Source organism: Oryzias melastigma, linkage group LG23 (assembly GCF_002922805.2).
Source record: "Oryzias melastigma strain HK-1 linkage group LG23, ASM292280v2, whole genome shotgun sequence".
Classification (NCBI taxonomy): domain Eukaryota; kingdom Metazoa; phylum Chordata; class Actinopteri; order Beloniformes; family Adrianichthyidae; genus Oryzias; species Oryzias melastigma.
In genome coordinates, this window is record NC_050534.1 from 13,211,518 (window position 1) to 13,230,165 (window position 18,648).

General features: G+C 37.7%; 1 protein-coding gene across 5 annotated transcripts in view; it reads right to left on the reverse strand.

The window, feature by feature from the left end:
* Positions 1–18,648, reverse strand: part of chchd3a (coiled-coil-helix-coiled-coil-helix domain containing 3a) — an 80,998-nt gene that overhangs the window by 50,392 nt on the left and 11,958 nt on the right. For all 5 annotated transcript variants that reach the window (XM_036210203.1, XM_024290885.2, XM_024290867.2 and 2 more), the window contains one exon: positions 6,363–6,543. In XM_036210203.1, coding sequence (XP_036066096.1) covers positions 6,363–6,543 — 181 coding nt within the window. The remainder of the gene's footprint in view (positions 1–6,362; positions 6,544–18,648) is intronic.

An 18,648-nucleotide genomic window follows, 5' to 3' on the forward strand; every position in this document is an offset into this window, starting at 1 on the left:
AGTTCAATGTTCATGGAAAGCAGATGAGATCCGGTTCTGTTTGGATGGACATTGTTACCTCAGGAAACTGTGGATAGTAGTAAAAGAAAAAGGCAGAGTAAAAGCAATCAGATATGGAGAAAAAAAATGAGAAAAAAACAGCTAACCATAAAGGGTCTATAGCATTGATCCCTTAAAGCTCTATCAGACACCAGATTATGTGCTTACTACAGCAACCCATAAACTCTCCCTTAAGCTCTTATTCGATCTCTGTATTGACTGTGCTCAGCAATCAGGGCAGCTTATACCTTCTAATTACAAATGTTCATGTGCTTGACAAACGAGGTGAATTTCATTTAATTGGTGATCTGAGCCGAGATGATTTGGTACATCATGGAAAAGGTCGTTCAATCAAACTTAAAATGAGGTGGAAATTATCCAGATACTCGAATGTTCATAATTCACGGATAAAGATTCACACCGAGGCACAATGGATCAGAAAGAGACAAGCAAAAGATAGAAACACAAAGAGTTTTAGTGTTTCATCGATGAAGGGTTTGCTGCAAGAAGCTGACCGTTGTGAATTTGGAGACAGTAAAACGATATAGGATGGCAGACATCCTGGTTCTAAATTTTCTGTTTCTATTTAGTTTTTTTTGAATGTGACCATGTACAGGAGCATTAATCAAATAAAAGGTGCTTTGTACCAAACTGTAGCTCTAGGAGCTAATTCCAATCTGCAGTCCCAAAGACATACAAATGCAAGAATTACCAATTAACATAAAACAATACAATGCGATTACTTAAAAGCTACACTTATTTCATAATAAAAAACAAGAGAGAGTGAGAATAACACTGTAAAAACTTTACAAACTTACAACATATTTAACAATGTCAACATGCCTGCTTTGTAAAAAAAAAAAATGTAATTCCATGCAAATATTTTTCACATTTTTTGCACAATTTTAGGTGCGTTGCCAGTTTATTCCACTGTATTATTGATCTAAAAGAAAATGTTGATTGGCCCAGACAAGTTTTTCTTCTAAGTATGCTACACTGGCCATTACAGGTGGACCTTGTTGATCTCCTCATTTGTTCTGATGTCAATTTAGCAAAGCTTTGGAGTGGTCGAGGTGCCAGATTATTTATGATCTCAATAAAAAGAAAAAGGGGCCATACCATGATTTTCTTAAGCCTTTCAGAGTGAACTTTATCCACATATATTACCTTTGGAACACTAAAAACAAATTATTAATGAAATATTGGTTATTTACATAAGTTTTTTCCAACGCGGAAATAAAACATCTTGATTCCTGAAGCTTCGCCTGCCGCTGCGTGTGGCTGCCTCCCATTTTATGATGTCATCCTAGAGCCTTTCTTTGGCAAAGTGTCCACGTTTCTCCAACGAAAATAAACAACATCCAAATCACATAAAAGATAGATACACATACCACATATCTGCCTTTAGGAACCCTGGCCATTGCTACACTGGTTCACAACACAAATACACTCTGTGTCTGCACAACTGTGCCCGACCATTTCTGCAGAACAGCAGGAGTTTATTAAAAAAAAAAAAAAAATGCCTCTGAGTTGTGGGCGAAGCTGTTGGCACAGAGTAAGCACACACCCATTTCCCATCATCCATCTGTTTATACACTCCTGCTATCTTACAGCCCCTGACAGCCCCAACCTAACATTAGTGGTGCAACAAAAAACAAAGATCTCCATGAATCTAGTCATCCACCAGTGGATGCATCAGAATGGAGCAGAGCAGGGAGCTTTGTAGGTTTTATGTCACACCTACAAGCTTTTTCCAACTGCATTCTTTTGACTGCTCTGGATTTACAACAATTTGAATAAAGAAATACTCAGAAATGCAAACTTAAAATTAATTTTCTGATATGTCCTTCATCATGACAAAAATGGCACAAGAACATACTGAAAACACTATTTCCATTGGAGTGGGTCTTTAAAAGAAGGCCTCTAACTTGACATTTACCTGGTCTATCCAGTTTGCATAAGGTTTTCAAGAGTAAATGTGAAACTTCATCCAAATTTAAACACTAAAAAACATTCAACTGTAAAGCTATCGGAAAGAAAAAAACTTTGAAGAAGTTGACACAAACTTTAAAGGCGATACATTTCTGGACTTGAAAATATAGCGTGTACACAAACAACCAGACGGGAGTTTTACGACTGACCTTAAAAGACCAACGGCATTTTTATGTGCAGCTTCAAAGGTTGCTGAAGGCCTCGGGTCAGCCTGGAGGCTACAAGAAATGGCTTCAGCTCATGGACGGAAAGGTTCCCGAGTTCAGAGCGAGCCCTCTCCTAGCTGCCCCTTGCATCCCTATATAAAATTAAATTAAAGAAAACCTTTAACTGTAACAGCTCTCCTAAAAGATGCTGAAGGGGGAAACACATCACCTCACGGGGCTTCCACTCTCGCAATCACTCTCTCATCGCCTCCCCCTCCTCCCGTTTCGGTCTGAACTCCGTTCCAAATGAGGGATTCCTCATTCACTTGCCCTGTGGCTAGGAATCACGTCAACGCCTCACTCCAACTCTTGTCTCAACAAAATGATTCATTTTTCTATTACAGCAATGATCGTGTGAAATGAGCTATATAATCAATAGCATAGGTTTGTAAACAGCAGCCACACTCCAGGGAAAATGTGTTTTCTTTTGTAAACAGTAAACTGCTTGTGTGTGTGGAAAAGCTTATCTGACAATTTTTAGAAGGGTAATTTAGTGAAAGTAAAGACACAAGCTGACAAATATAAGGACATTTTTCATGGCAGCAGCAGGATGAACAGCTACGGATTTGGACACGGATAACTAGAGTTAAAGAAGACATTCACTTACTGTGCCAGGCTCACAATGAACTGCAAAGGTCCTCTCAGTTTAGACTTCACAAATCCTTCTTTGATGTATAAATACTAGTGACATAAAAATTATAATTTCCTGTGTCTAAGCACAGCTTTCTGGCAGTGGAACATGAAAATACTAAAACATTTTAATGAATTACTCAGAAAAGTGAAGCTCATATCAACACAGAGCTAATATTTTCCATGTGTCATCACACACAACAGAACAATTCCCTTGTGAAGAGAGGAATGTGTCTCAGTGAAGCCAAAATGTCAACAACAAAAAAATGCCTGCCTTCGTTTACAAGGTTATACAAGAAATGGAGTGAAGTTTATTCAATAATAAAACATGATACATTTGAAATTTGCTCTAAAATGTGCAGATTATAAAAAGTGGTGAAGAGGGGTAGAAAAAAAAACATAATTTGGTGCATTTTCAAAGAGACCTGTGAAGCCTTAGGTATATGCACATGTACTGGGGTTTGACCCGTACGAATGCTGTGGGTTTTCAGATTGTCCGTGCCTGTTAAGAGTTGTAGACCTACACATTGTCACTCACAACTCGTCATATGTGGACATATGGTTTTAGAGACCTCTACATGTCACTTTTTGATGTTTTGGATAGGGGTGTGCCAAAATATCGATATTGCGATATATCGCGATATTTAGTCCTGCGATCGATTCTCGGTGGGTTCTCACCAAGTATCGATATTATATGTCTGAGTCACGCGCCGGAACTATGGGCGCACGCTGCGTCGGACTTTTAATAGCGATGCACGCGCTCATTCGGGAGAAGCACCGGTGAGATACAGGCTCTGTAGCGCGTGTGTGAAGCATGTCTACTGTCAGCATTTATCATCCATCTGTAGGAGATCCACCCGGTAAGAAGTGACTTTGTCTGAGCGCTAGAATGTCAGCGATCACTTACTTCCTGTTTGCTGTGGGAACTGAGCGCGTGCTTCGCAGTTGTCTGTGTACACTTCAAGGAGCGTCGGAATTTTCGCTTTCGTGCACTTCAATGTTTAACCTGCTGCTGTACGGTGTAACTTTGATAAATTTATAATGTGACATTTTCAAACAATGTAATTACTTGTTGCTAATGTTAATTTTAAAGTAATTCTCAAATAAAAAAGCAGGATTTGATGTATGAAGTTAAATTTAAATGTAATTAAACTAAAGTATATGAATTCACTGTAAAATTAGGGAGAATGCTAATTAATTGAAGCACTTAAAATTATATTTATTGCCATTATTATGTGTGTTTTAAGGATTTTACCTATTGACTGCTGACTGACCAAATGGAAAAATGAAAAAAATTGGAAAAATAATCTCAAGTAACAGTCTGAGTAAATCAGCCTTTATTTTTGGAAGCTCGGCCCTTTTCAAGTGAAAGACAAGTGCACAAAAAATTAGGTCAATTTTGAGAGAGGCTGTAAAACATTATATTCATCATCCTTTGGTGTGACGTTCTTTTGGAGGTAGATAGCTGTCACTACTTGACTTATTTAATATTTGTTCTGTTTACAACAATTCTGCACTAAGTAGTGTGACTGCTGATCATGTTTACTATTGTTAACATTGAATCTGACAGATAATTCCAATTCAGTTGTTGTCAATGTTTGTCAAAGACATAGTATTACTGATTTCAGCAATTTTGCACAAAAGTGTCTATAATTTGTTGCACAAAATAAGAAAAGTTGTTTAGTATGATTGTGTTTAAGGTAAAAAAGATAAATGGGGATATATTTCCCCCCAAAAACATGTTCTATATAATGGTAGTTATTAGAGAGGATTTTTACCAATTATCGCAGTATCGCGATATTATCGATATCGTGAGCCATGTATCGCGTATCGTATCGTATCGTGAGGTACCCAGTGATTCCCAGCCCTAGTTTTGGATATCCCCAAATCATTGTTTTTTGACGTGCTAGCTGTCGGGTCCCCCCAGTACAGGTAACGGGACGTGGACCAGACCTGAACAATAACCCTAACCCGGCACCGGTTGACGTTTGATACAGCGTACGTAAAGGCATCCGTTACAGCATCCATTACGTGATTTGTAGGAACAGCCAGCATGTCATAAACGACGAGTTGGGGACACCCAAAACGTCAAAGAGTGATGTGAAAGGGGCCCAAAAAATGTGTCCATAAATGGCAAGTTTGAGTGAGAATGCATGCACAGGGCATCTCAAGGGAGATTCCAGGTGTGTCTTGCAGTTTCTTTGTGGCTTCTTTGGCAACCTTTAGGGACGTCATGACAATGGAACATACCATTGCTGTGCGTGGGCCAAGCGTATCGCAAAGTATTTGTAAGGATAATTTACACACTTATGAAGTAAGTGTGATGCTGTTGTACAATACCCTATACCCACACTGGCTTCTTACTAATGCTGCACGCATGGGGAGTCCACATGATGCGTAAGTGAATAAAGTCAGTCATAGGACGGCCACACAAACTACACTTTAATTGTCTAATTTCCTCTTTTCTAACAGCCTGGCTGCATGCAAAGGTCACACAACGAGCGCTTTCACTTGACCAGCACTAGTGGGTTTGTTCAAGAGAGTTGTGAAAAAAAATCTGTATGACCCCCCCGTCTTACCTACTTCCTGCTTAATGTTCTTTTAGTGTGTGCTATAGCATTGATGCCCACAGATGCCCCTAGAAAAACGTTTTTCACTCTACAAGCTCAACAAACGATCTACAACTTTGATACTTCATGTGGGCCAACTGCATGCCCCATACAGATTTGCCGTATCCATCTATAGGGGCTGTTGTGGCATATAGTAGTCAGCCAGTGTGCGAAGTTGGTGGAACTGATAAACAGACTGAAGTTGGGTTCTGTTTAAAAATGTACCAATACTAGCAGTTTTCATACCAGTTGCTAAGCAATGTGCTTTCAGTGATAGCATGTTTTTAAATCCATTTGACAACTATTATAGAAACAAGTGTTCCTTTTTTGCTAAGATAAAATAAGAAAGCAAGATATGGGTCTTCAAACAATTAAACATGAAGCGTCTGTCAACTCTTCAACTGAAAGGATCTTTTGTTAATGCTTTGTATTTCCATCTCAACCACTTTATTTTCCCAGTAAGACCCTTCAACGATATTGGCTTTTGCTCGACAACGTCATGTTTTAGCCTTTCATTAATTGTGAAAAACATACCTGACATCAAACCAAAATACAAGCAACACACTAGTTCACCGTTTTCATTAGTGCATGTTTTCTCCTTTGAGATCCTGATGTCTTTATATATATTTGACAGCTAACTTAATCTTGACTCTAAAGTGTTGTGCGTGTTGTCTGGATGGCTCTCAGAAACTGAGAATATAAAAAAACAAACTTCAACGTCAAAAACTATCGACTTTTTTGAAAATAATAAAAGACCCCAAATTTTGATTCCCAGTTCTTATCAATACTCAACTCTAAGCAAATAAAGTCAATTTTTCAATAGGTTTTGAGTAGCACTTCATCTCATAAAAACTGCATTTTGGTCTTGTTTAGAGAAGGTACTTACAAAGAGTTGAGCACGAAGCTTCTCGTCTTCTGTGGCGATCCGTTCTCTGATAATAGTCTGCTGGAGGTTTTCTTTAACTGCAGCCCGCTCTGCAGAAATAATCTTGGAAACTTCATCTCGAAACTGGGTCTGGGCCTCAACTTGAGCTTTTGCAGAAAGTCGGGCTTTCTCAGCCTCAAACCTGTCAGATTACAAGGAAAACAATATTAACACTTTCAATGCAGACAAAATACTCAAAAAAGTGGATATTTGAGGTCAATAACAAAGCCTGTCTGATTAAAGAAAAGGATCTGAAATATTATGTTTTATCTAATCTAAAAAATTGTATAAAACTACAAAAACTAAACAAAAAGAACAGAAAAAATGTCCTTACAACAACAGAACACTTTGTACATTTTATTTAGAAGTCAGTTTACATTTTAAAGGGTCACCAAACAGGTATATATTTTCAAGAACTAAAAAAGTTTATTTAATTTTTCAAAAAATGTGGCAATGCCCAACAGACAGCACTTTTAAAGCCCCATTTATAGAGGTCAGCAGCCAAAAAAAAAAGTTGCTTTAGGGTTTGGTTACTCTTTAAAGCAATCAGATTCAAATTCAATCACACTTCGGATTTTTTTTTAAGGAATGTTGCACTTTACTGATGGCAGCACAAAGATTTCACATGTCTGAACCCTTGACTATATATGAGAACTGGACTGAGTGACTCCTCAGGTTGTAAAGTATTTGCAACCCAAAACCCTATAGAGTTTTACTGAAAAATAAACAGCTATTACTCAGTCATTCTATTTGTCAGAATAATCATTCTTACTCTGCTACCTGTTTTAAATATGCTCTTGCTAATCCACGATAATTCATGATAGTTTTTGCTTTATTTCAAGTTATTCAAGTAATCAACTGATCAATATGATGCTATGATTAAAGTATGTGGTTTCATGTCAAACATTTGACAGATTTTCACAAGCCCATTTTCAAGAGGTAGGGATGTGGAATTATAACAATCTCCTCCCTCATTGGTGAGAGTGGTTGCCATAGAAACATTGGCTTTGACCAACTTGGACCAATCATTGCTCATTGACGTCACCTGGCCCCAACATGCCAGCGTCCGTATCGCAAATAAACAACGACTGAATTGAGTTAACTTGGTTGGAGCTGGAAGAAAGCCATTTTTCTTAGGTGTCGTCGCAGCCACTTGGTCCAGTTCTCATGTACAGTCAATGGTATGGACTTCCATTTTCATATTAAAAGATTTGAAACAGCAAAATGTTTGCTTTAACATCCCTCTGAAACTGCTAATCACTAGGCCATAAAAAGGAGGATTGTGAAAGGAAAATGGTGTCCCTTCAATGTAGGAAGGCAAAAGTTTATTGAATAAACCAGAGCAGGAAACGTCAATATTTCAGATCTTGAAACAAATTCTAGAATATTAAGGTTCAAGACTGGGTATTTAAATTGAAGAGGAAAAAAAATAAAACAATGTTTGGCTTTTCAATAACCAGCAGTCTTCAAGGAAGAACTGACAGCAGGCAGCTTTAACTCACACCTGCTTGTAGAATTACTGCCACTTTGAAGCATAGATACAAGCCAATCAGCTGTGATATTGATTTACACGTTTTTATGCAGTTCACATCTCTTTTAATGTCCTTCTTATAATACATATTGTCATATGGGAGCAACATTTCAGTCAAGGTCAATTCAAAGTAAGAATACCATTAAAACCTGAAGTATTTACTGTCAGATCAATTTATTTTAATAGCAAATAATCATATCAGAGAGCTATTTCACTGTCATTATCTAACATCACCACAAAATAGGAATTACAGTGGTGTAGACAGAGGCAGCACACTTTCTGCAGACAGGACCACCGTTTGAACCCTGTCACCGAGTTCTCATTGTTGCCTAGCAACTAACTCCCTTTGCAGTGACAGTGTGCTTGATTGAATAAGAAGGAACATCCCTGAAACCCCTGAAAGTCTTCCTCTGCTTGAAATCAAACAATGTGGCAAGGTACACCAAACATGAAACAGGCAGTGCGTGTGTCAGAGTGAGTCACGGCACACTGAAAGAAGACGAGGATGTTAATAAGCATCAGTCATTGAAAGATTCAAAGAGACTTTGGAAAGATACTCTTGATGAATAAGAGGATTCCGACAGCAACTGAGAACATGAATTGATCACAGGCTAGCTAGAAAAGCTAAATCAAATTAAATTCTATCAAATTAAAACAGTTTTTTCAGCTTGGATCTTTGGGATCAAGGCTACAGTTGAGGAAAGGTTCAACTTGAATGGTAAATGGTGTACACTAATACGGCACCTTATTACCTTCCTTGAAGGCCCAAAGTGCTTTATAGCCACACATACATTCGCACACTGATGGCGGCTTCGCTGCCTAACACTGACCCCAACCTGTAACCACCAACAGCAATGTGGGGTTAAGTGTCTTGACACATGGGCAGACAAGGCTTCCGATCAGAGGTCGACCACTCTACCTCTGCACCACAGCCGCCCCACAAAGCTCTTCTAAAGTTGATATTGATCATCAATATAACATTTATTTCTTTTCATTAAAAAAATAGTGACCTCAATTTGTTGGAGCAGGAAGCAAGTTGTTTTTTGTGGATGATGTCACACCCACTTGGTCCAATTATCATATCCAGTGCACTCATGCTGTCCAATGGCAGTTTACCTGTGTTATCTACTCGTACTACAGTCAATACCCAGATTCATTCATTCTCTGGAGTTTTGCTGCTACACTTTCTTTCTTCTTCATTTATTCGTTCACTTCTTCAATAATTTATACTATAACTGAAATTCCCTTTGAGGATTAACATATTTTTTTCAATTAGATTGAATTAATTATACAATCCTTAAGCACATGGTTGCAGGCATGAGTATAGTACATTCTTGTTGACCTCTTGGCTTTTGCTATGCTCGACATTAAATAACACACGCATGCACGCAATTTCTGAGCTCAAATCAGAAAAATTCCAATTGTTTCTTTAGTCACTGTGTCATATATGTACAAAACGGCTAAATGCTAAATTTGGGACAACCCAGTCAAACAGATTAGAGGGATTCCTTCAGCTTTAGCAATGACATGTATGCCTAATAAAAGTATGCCCGATGCCTCAAAGCCGCCGTCTACCCTACAACACCAGGAAATGTCAGGGAGCCGAAGGAGCAAAATGAGATAGGGACAAAGGGAAGGGAAGAAAACGGGTATAGAGAGAACGGGAGTTGTGGCGACATGACATGTTTGGCCCTGTTTAAGTGAAGCAAAGCGCGAGGGAGGCAGAGTGGGAGAAAGAGATGGAGGGAGACCAGCCATGTCCAGTCTCACAGTCCACTGGGCTGCACACGTCAGCATACTTCATCCATCATCAGGCTCTGACTAACGCACACACAAACATAAGGGGAGCCTCCTAATGGCCTTTTACATTCACCATTTCCCCCACGATTCACGCCTCCCTGGCTGCACTGCTAATGCATCCAAACTACCTTTACTTAAGAAGCTTTTACTATTTCAGCAACTATGACAGATGAAGGACAGTGGGATTTTTTTTTTCTTGGAAAAGCATTACAATGGTACTCCCGCAGATCAGGAAAACAGCAAAGTGAACCTTTTTGACATGTCTTTGTTGATGTAAGCAAAATGGGCTCAAATAAGAGTTTGACCGAGTGAAAAGGCTCTTGCAGAGTTTTGTGTACAAAAGCGCCTGGTGCTTTGTCACAAAGTTGGTGGAAAAATTGTGGAATTTTTGTGACACGTTAAAAAGTGACAAATGTTAAATTGGTGCTAGTATTGTAAAAAAAAAAAAACATTCTACCAGAAAAAAATTATGTCAAATGTCAAAATCCATTTTCCAGAACTTTTGAGAAGTCTGAAAACATTTAGTGTGTATTCAGACTGGACACATTAGGTTCACTTAAAGTGAACTAGAGTTCAATTCTTGGGGTGTAAGAAAATATCAATTTAGTGGAATATTGCAATACTTCATTTTGTGATACTTGTATCGATTTAAAATACTACCAAGGTGATATTTAATTAATTATTTAAATATTTCACTTAAACATTTCATGAATTACTAAAACAAAAGCAGAATGAATTTGCTTAGGTAAAAGCAACTTGTTTATGAGATACAGTTGCAGTGCTGAATGTTCTGATCTTTAAACAACATTTATTTTGAAATTTTACTTAGGGGAAAAAGTTATTAATATTCAAATAATTCTTAAGTCATAATTTAAAAAAGAAAAAGTGAAATATTGTCTGGTACTGTTATGGGATATATCGGGATATGTATCGTATCATAATACATGTATTGTGATACGTATTGTATTGCCTCAGACACTTACCAATGCACACCTCTATTTGATTCCACTAATAACCCTGAACACATTTTCAGTCTGTATACACTCAAGCGGACCTTGGTTCAGGACCAGGAACCGCTCTCTGATCCATCTTTTGAGTTGGTCTTGGTTAGTTTCCAGTTGGACTGGTTCGCTCTTAGTTTCCTCAGTCTCAATAGGCTTGAAGTAGAACAACTGGACAAAAACAACCACAGTAGCCTGTGTTAACATTACGGGATGTAAACATAGTAGAGGAGCAACGGTGAGACACATAAACTCATTGAGATGTGGTCGGATGAATGTGGGTTCATTAAAACAACTTTTAACAACAAGGATTGCAAACCATAGGATTTTCATTATTGATTATTATTATCTCTCTGGTTTGCCCCGCCCTCACGATTCCTTGCTAATGACTGAAGAGATCTTTAGTCACGTGGTTTTGTTTAAGAGTTTTGGTTCGTAACAGAGATGTCCGGTTGAAGGTAATCTGAATACCGATCAAACGCAAGGACTTGTTTTGGACCAATTTAAGCGGATTCAGTTCGAACCAACAGACTTTTCCAGTCTAAATACACCCTTGTATTCTATGATAAACATAGAATGCAACCCAAGCAAAAGTATATGGCTGAGAAAACAGACAGCAATACACACACATAAAAAAAGTCTTTCTTTTGACTTCCACAAGTGCTAACCCAAGCAAAGACTGCTATCACTAGCCGGATGCCATCTGTCTGCTTCACCTCTATTGCTTTGCAGTCATTATTGCTCTGTCTCTGGGATATTGGACGCATTTTTCATTCGACTGTAGAAGATTGGCACTGTGAGGGAAACGGGGGCTTTGATGTGGAGAATGGTTGAGTCAGACAAAGACAGGAAACAGGACAGTCCCCAAACATGAGAACGAAAAAGTATTACGTCTCTGGAGGATTGGTGGATTATTTTGGCCTGGCAAAGAGTAGTTTGAGATCATGATCTTGGCTTAGAAAGAATAATTTTGGTTGTTCATTGGAGCGAGTCCTGGAAAAGACACACTAGAACCAGAGAGGAGTCATAAATTAAAGAGGTACAAAGTAGGACAAACTGTGTTTGACCTTCTATTTGCTCACTTGTTTTTCCAGAAAGTGACCTTAAAACAAAAACATATATCCTTTAAATACTCTACAGTGTAGCTATAAATAAAATGGGTATTTAAGCTAACGCCTGATGCTTTTTCAACTGTTAGCATATCAGCCCTTCCTTACCACCTGTTCTTTCCCAAACCCACAAAAATAGCATTTTTGCTTGATGTCAGCCTTCTATCTTTAGAAGATCAGTCTCAATAAGGTTCTTCGGGAGTCTTGCGAACAAGCAAAACAGTGCAGCTTCAGTCAAAAAAGCTTTGGAACAAAACCATTTAAGGACCTAATGCAATATTAATGACAGCAATAATGCTGTAGAATGCCGGCTGTAAATATTTTATGGTCCCTAGAATGGGATCTGACACACATGCATACATCACACATGAATGTGGTGCATTTAGACAAAATGAGGGGTGTTGAATTCAAACAGGTAATATAGATGTTGTAATAAAATGCATTAATAATCATTTTAAAAAAGTGAGGAAAACAATGTGATAGCAAATTTTTAGAATTTATTTTTCTTTAAGATAGACTAAGTCCTGAGAAATTCTTTAAAAAAATATAATATATTCTTATATAGTAACCAGGGTAAAAATATAGGTTATAATTATTAAAATTTAAAGATCCACTCAATGAAAATTGTGTTTATGGTCTTTTTAACATGTTCTTATGGTAATTTCCTGAAGATGGAGGAAATTTAAAAATTTAAGCTTGAATTGCATTTTTGAGCATTTGCTTAATTAAACTGGTGTAAAAAAAAAGGAGCAGATGAAAAAGAGCCGTTGGAAAAAGCTTGTAAGTGTGACGTAAAAGCTACAATGGCAAGCAAGAAGCTCCCTACTCCACTCCATTCTGCTGCATCCGCTTGGAGACGGCTAGATCTATGTATGTCTTTGTTTTCCTGATCCGAAATGGTATATGGCTAAATTTTATGGCTCCGGTATTGATTGCCATCTTTGTTCCACCTATAATGTTAGATTGAGGTTGCGATAGGGCTGTAGACTAGCAGGAGCGCATGTAAACAGATGGATAGTGGGAAGGTGGCGGGCTTACTCCGCACCAATGGACCCACACTCAGGGGTGAAGTTCTAATGAACTTTCAGCCGTTCTGTTAAAACTATGTCCTAAAAAAATGACTGCATAATCATAATTAAAAGACCACATGTAACGCTTTTAAAATAGATCAAAAGATGATTAGACTGAGTCTAATTTATTTTAGTTATAATTAGGGATGTGAAAGATTTTGGATACGAATCGAAAAGTCAACTGGGCAGTGAGAGTAACCGCAGCATCGGTTGGAGATGCAAAAAAATAGATACTTATTGAAAATTGATCAAGAAACTGCAGTATCGTTTGAAACCACAGATATAAACAAGATTATGTTGGTTAAAAGGAATAAAATCAATCAAGAAGTAAATAATAAGATTTCTGGCAAACTGCAGTTTCTCTTTCTGTTTTTTTTTTTTTTTTGTCTACCGCTTTTGCCTTTTTATTTACATACGATGCAAACACAAAGACATCCAATCAAAGCTTGGGTAATCCAAGTCAATACCTGAATAAATGTCTCAGTCATATACCATGCATTATTATTTATAGCTTTATATCTAGATTTTAACATTTTTCGAAAAAGAATCGAACTATATTGCATCGCTGAAAAGTAAGTTGAATTCTTTATGTATCGATTTGTGGACCATGTATCAAGATACGTATCGAATCGTGTGAGAGGGAAAGATGCACACCCCTAGTAATAATGGCAAGTTTTATCTGTTGGATGAAAAAAACATTTGAAAAGTAAAATAAGGTTTTCAACTAATTCTGACGCCCAACTCGTCATCCAGCTTGGGATGAATAAAGTATTTCTATTGTATATAAGGACATATGGTTCAGGTCCCCTCCGAATCCCTTTTTGACGCTTTGACGTCCCAAACTCATCACTTTTTGATGTGCTAGCTGTTCCCATTAAGTCATGGGGCCCCAACGTCCAGGTAGCGAACAGGTACCAGTCTGAGTGCCGCTTGGTACCGGGCCACAGAAAAACTAATCAGGGATCCCCAACCCTCGGGACATGAACCGAACTGGACCGGTACTTGTACCATAACCTGGTACTAGTTATGCGTCTGTCACCGTATCTGGTACTGTGTCTATTAGGTCAAGATCAACGATCAATGCTTTATTTACAGTATAAAAGGATTTGGAAAGAACCAAGAAACATAATCTAATAATGAATTGATGAAAACTATTTAGCAACAATCAAAAAGAACAATTGCATTTAAGAGCTTAAAGCATAGCTTGAAACAGAATAAAAAAAACTAAACTGCTGTGTAAAATTGTAATATTTGAAAAGAATTAGAAATATTTGTGTTTTAATAACCAAAAACATTAAAAAGTAACAAAAGGATTGACAAAAAAAGTGTGCTAAACTCTCTGGGTCTGATCCCCAATAGGAGCATTAAGAAATGTAAAAGGGGGTCTACTTACTTTGAAGGAAGGCAAAAGCTCTGACAAGGTCAATGTTCTCAATTAAAAATCTGAAATGTAATTATATTGGACAAGCCAATATAGTCTGCGAGCCTTAAAATAATAGCCAGAAGTTTTACAATACCAACTAACCTTTGAGTGATATGGGCACTCAAACAAGGGGATTGTACATAGAGGGATGGAGGAAGAGAAGACAGTTGAGATAAATGACAAGGTGAGAAACCCAAATTAAAGATTGAAAACATAAAAAAAGAGCCTGGTGCAACGTTTCAAAGATGAAAGAATATGAGAAAAAGAAAAGACAAGAGGGGCAAAGTGAAGTGTCCTGAAAGTAAAACAAGAAAAATTGAACAAATGGTGACAAAAGACGTGTTAGGTTGGGGGGGAAAAGGCGAGGCTTCTCTTACCCTCACCCTACCTCCTCACCCATCCTTTTTTGTGCCGTTCTGCTCTGATGCCTCACAGAGAAGCAGCAGAAGCAAATCTACTTTGCGCGCCCACTTCCCTCTACAAATCAGTTTAGGCTGCACCTAAATAAAGTCAGAACTTAGAGCCCTTAACTTAACTTCTTCCACAGCAAAATATGCTAAGCCAGATCACTAGGGTTCACACATTTCCCTAAAGCCGAGCAGAAGAAACGTGGTCTAATCTAAATACCAGAAACCGTCAAATTCTCAGAGCCTAAGCACTACAAATACTGTAAAAGGACAGAATAGCGAAAGTCTTCTTATTAACTGATCTTCAGTCCAGACGCAACCAGCAGGGTGTGACAATATTGAATTATGAATAACTACTGTTCTGTTTTTGGTGTGTCCTGGAGCAACTTTTAAGAAATGTGAACACAAAGCAATAATGCCGTAGCTCCATTTGAGAAAATAAATAAACAAGACCATAATCATAAAATGTGTCTATTACTCAAACTTGGGTTATACTCTGTAAATACTAACATAATTACAAAAACATGTTTTACCTTTTCTATTTGTTAGACAACTTCACAAATCTCCAAATACAGCTGGTCAAGCAACACACAGAATAAAAATAAATTAAAAAAAATGGAAAGTGTCAAGCTACGTTCACACCACTCTCAGAAATGGGCATTCAAGTGACCAATTTTTATGAATAATCTATGTAAACACAAGTTTTGTTTCAAACTTTAGCATTCACACATTGCTTTACAAGTTTCTATGACCATTTTTGGGCTCTGCATAAAATAACTCACATCCAATGAATGCATGCTGAAAGTTAAACCCGGTCAGACTTTGACCAATCAGGGACCCGGACTTGGTAGTGATGTACGGATGATGTCCCGATTCATTTACGGAAGTGCCAAGCATTTGAAAATTGATCATGAAGGAAATATAAATGACACCAAGGCGGAATTCGAACTCGTCCCCTACCCCTACGGCTTCTCCCTAGCCCTCCAATTTTATGGGTATTTGGAGAGCTAATGGTGTCCAAATTAATTTTCTTCACATGGGTGCGTATAAGTTTACATTTAAAGGTAAGCAATGAATTTTTGTTTTAACATGACATTTTTTAAATTCTAAAACCAATGTAATTATGTATTTCTGATCGCTAGCAGCTCCGCGCTAACATAGCTGACCGGCAACTTTTGATGACATGATCGAGTGGAAATAATGTCCGAATTCAAAGACACTATTTTTCCATAACTCTATGTTTGGAGGGCCAAATATAGGGCTAGGGAGATTTAGCCCAAGTCTTTCTTTCATATTTTGAAATAGCTTTGAAAGAAAAAACGTGGAGCCAAATTTGTGAGATTTTCACCGCTTCGACATTTCGCACCAAGTCTCTTCCAGCTGTAGATGATGGACATAAGCTAGTAAATAGTAGAAAAAGAACAAGAGGAAGAAGCTCCTCCCTCCCTGCTAAACGCCAATCACATGACCGGTGTGAATGTAGCATTAGCAAATTTTGTTGCTCTAATTGGTCTGATGAATTTTAACCAAACACAATGAAATGTATTCTTTTTTTTATGATAACCCTATTTGCATCCTTTTCAAAACTTACCACCAAGGATGATCTTTTGTTGTAATATTTAAGCTAAAAAAACATTATTTTCCTAAAAACTAAATAGTTTCTGTCAACTAAAGGATTTCAGATGACACGTTTTAGCTATTGGCTTCCAAAAAAGAGTCTTGGATCATCATGTGTAATCCTCTGGCCAAAAATACCACAGGGATGCAGTACAAAGTCATCCTTTTCAGTAAGCTTTTTCTTTTGAAAGCAGTGTTAGATTTTTGCACTAGCACACCACTTCTGAGATGTAGCAAATATGCTATGATTTGTGCAGAGATAAAATTGGAAGGCTGAATAACTCTGTTCTTACCTCGCTCTGTGATGTCACAGTGTCCTGCAAACCACAGGTATCACAAAAAAAAAGACTGAAATCTAGTATGCAAGGGTTGAAGCTGCAGAAGCCTGCAGACGCATATCTAAACACCTTGAAATAGCCAATCTTTACTTTCTTTTTTTCTTTTACCGTATAGCATTTTATCTGTAAGAGGATTTGTGTGAGTGTCACAGTTTAATAGTTTAATTTTTCTCAACGTTTATTACAAATCAAGCAAAAATATTTACATTTCTAAACACAGAGTCTTCATCATTTACAACTGCCAAATAAATACCTTTTCTGAAACAAGTAAAAGCCAGAACAGCCAAGGTTTTCATGAAAAGGAAAATATTTTTTTATAGACGAACAAAAACATAAAAGCACTCAATCGCGTTTGCTTTTTAGTCAAATTTTAGAGGACGGTGAAGCTTGTGCCAGGTAATAAACAAACTGAAACCTGGGAATTCTTGGTTATTTCTGTTAACTGGCAGGAAAGTGCAATTTGCAAATATTCCTGTAAATGGACATCAATAAAAGCTTGCAGGGAACGCAAAAATATAACCTGGAAGACAAATCAATAGCCAAACAATTTCTCAAACCTGCTTGTTACATTTTCCCTGAAAAACTTGATGATCCTTGTGTTACACTACCTGCTACCACAAAAAAAAACCTTTTAATATTCCCGAAATAGTAAGGGAGGGGGAAGTTAGTTGCAAATTTGACTTGTTCATTGAAAAGAAATTGCTGGCAATCATGTAGGTCTATAAAGACCTGAGAAGGTGCAGCACAATTATCCTACATCACGGCGTGTACACCTAGCAATAGTGGGCAAAAAGAAAAGGACAGGTGATTCTAGGAGGAGATAGAAGGAATAAAAGACGTGAAGAGCATACTTTTTTCCTTTAGGTGGGACTAATAGATCACCCAATCACCCACTCAGCATAGTGCCCTCCTCTCTTAGATGTGATTAATTGATCCTAAGGAAGGAGCGGAAGAGAGGAAGGCAGATAGAGGAGGAGGAGGTGGAAAAGTGCTGATGTACTTCGGAAGAAAGGTAAATTGGAAACAGTGAGGATCGGAAAGACTGCCGCTGACCTTTCTGACTATTAATGAAGGCGGCAAAACAGAACAGAAGCGAACGCTGGTGTGGTAACCCGATTCAAGCCAGGGAATAAGGATAGAGAGAACTGTAGAGGGGTAAAGATCAGGATGGATGAGCCATGGCATAGTGTTTAGGCTGAGCCTCATATGAGTCACATCTTTGGTTTTCAGTAGGCTATCAGCCATCTATCTTCCAACAATTTTTCCCACAATTCCTGCACCTTTGTCTCTATACAAAGTGGCACTACAATATTTAAAACATAAATAAGAGTAACATGTTTGGGTAGCAAATTTCTAGCAACATCTTAAAGACCCACTCCAATCATTTTTGATCTATTTTAAAAACTTTCCATGTTTCTTTAAATTATGATTATGCCATTTTTACCAACATTATTTTTATTGCTTTTGTTACAACAAAAAAGCAAACACAAAGACAGTCATAGAATAAATTATACACGTCGCAAACATTCCCTACAACAAAACTTAGGTTGTTGGTTGGATGTAAGGTTTAGACAAATATACATATAGTATCTGTATTTTTTTTTTATTAAAAACGTTTTCTAGGACATTGTTGCTCTAGAGCGGCAGTAGGTCTTTAGAAGTTCCCCTCTAAGTTGGGGGTGAACCGTTGCTGTGGAGCAACCCCAATGCTGAGAGCTCTCTGTTTACACTCTCTCCTGCTACCTTACAGCCCCTCACACCCCCAACTTATTGGTGCAACAATTATTTTGAGTCTGAAGCCAAAACATAAATGGATCTAGTCGTCTACAAGTGGATGCATTAGAATGGACCAATACATACCCAACCATTACATTTTTTTTACATGATAAATATGCTAGTTTTTTCAAACAGCTTTGCTCACATTTTGAATAAATGCCATTTTTAGCTTATT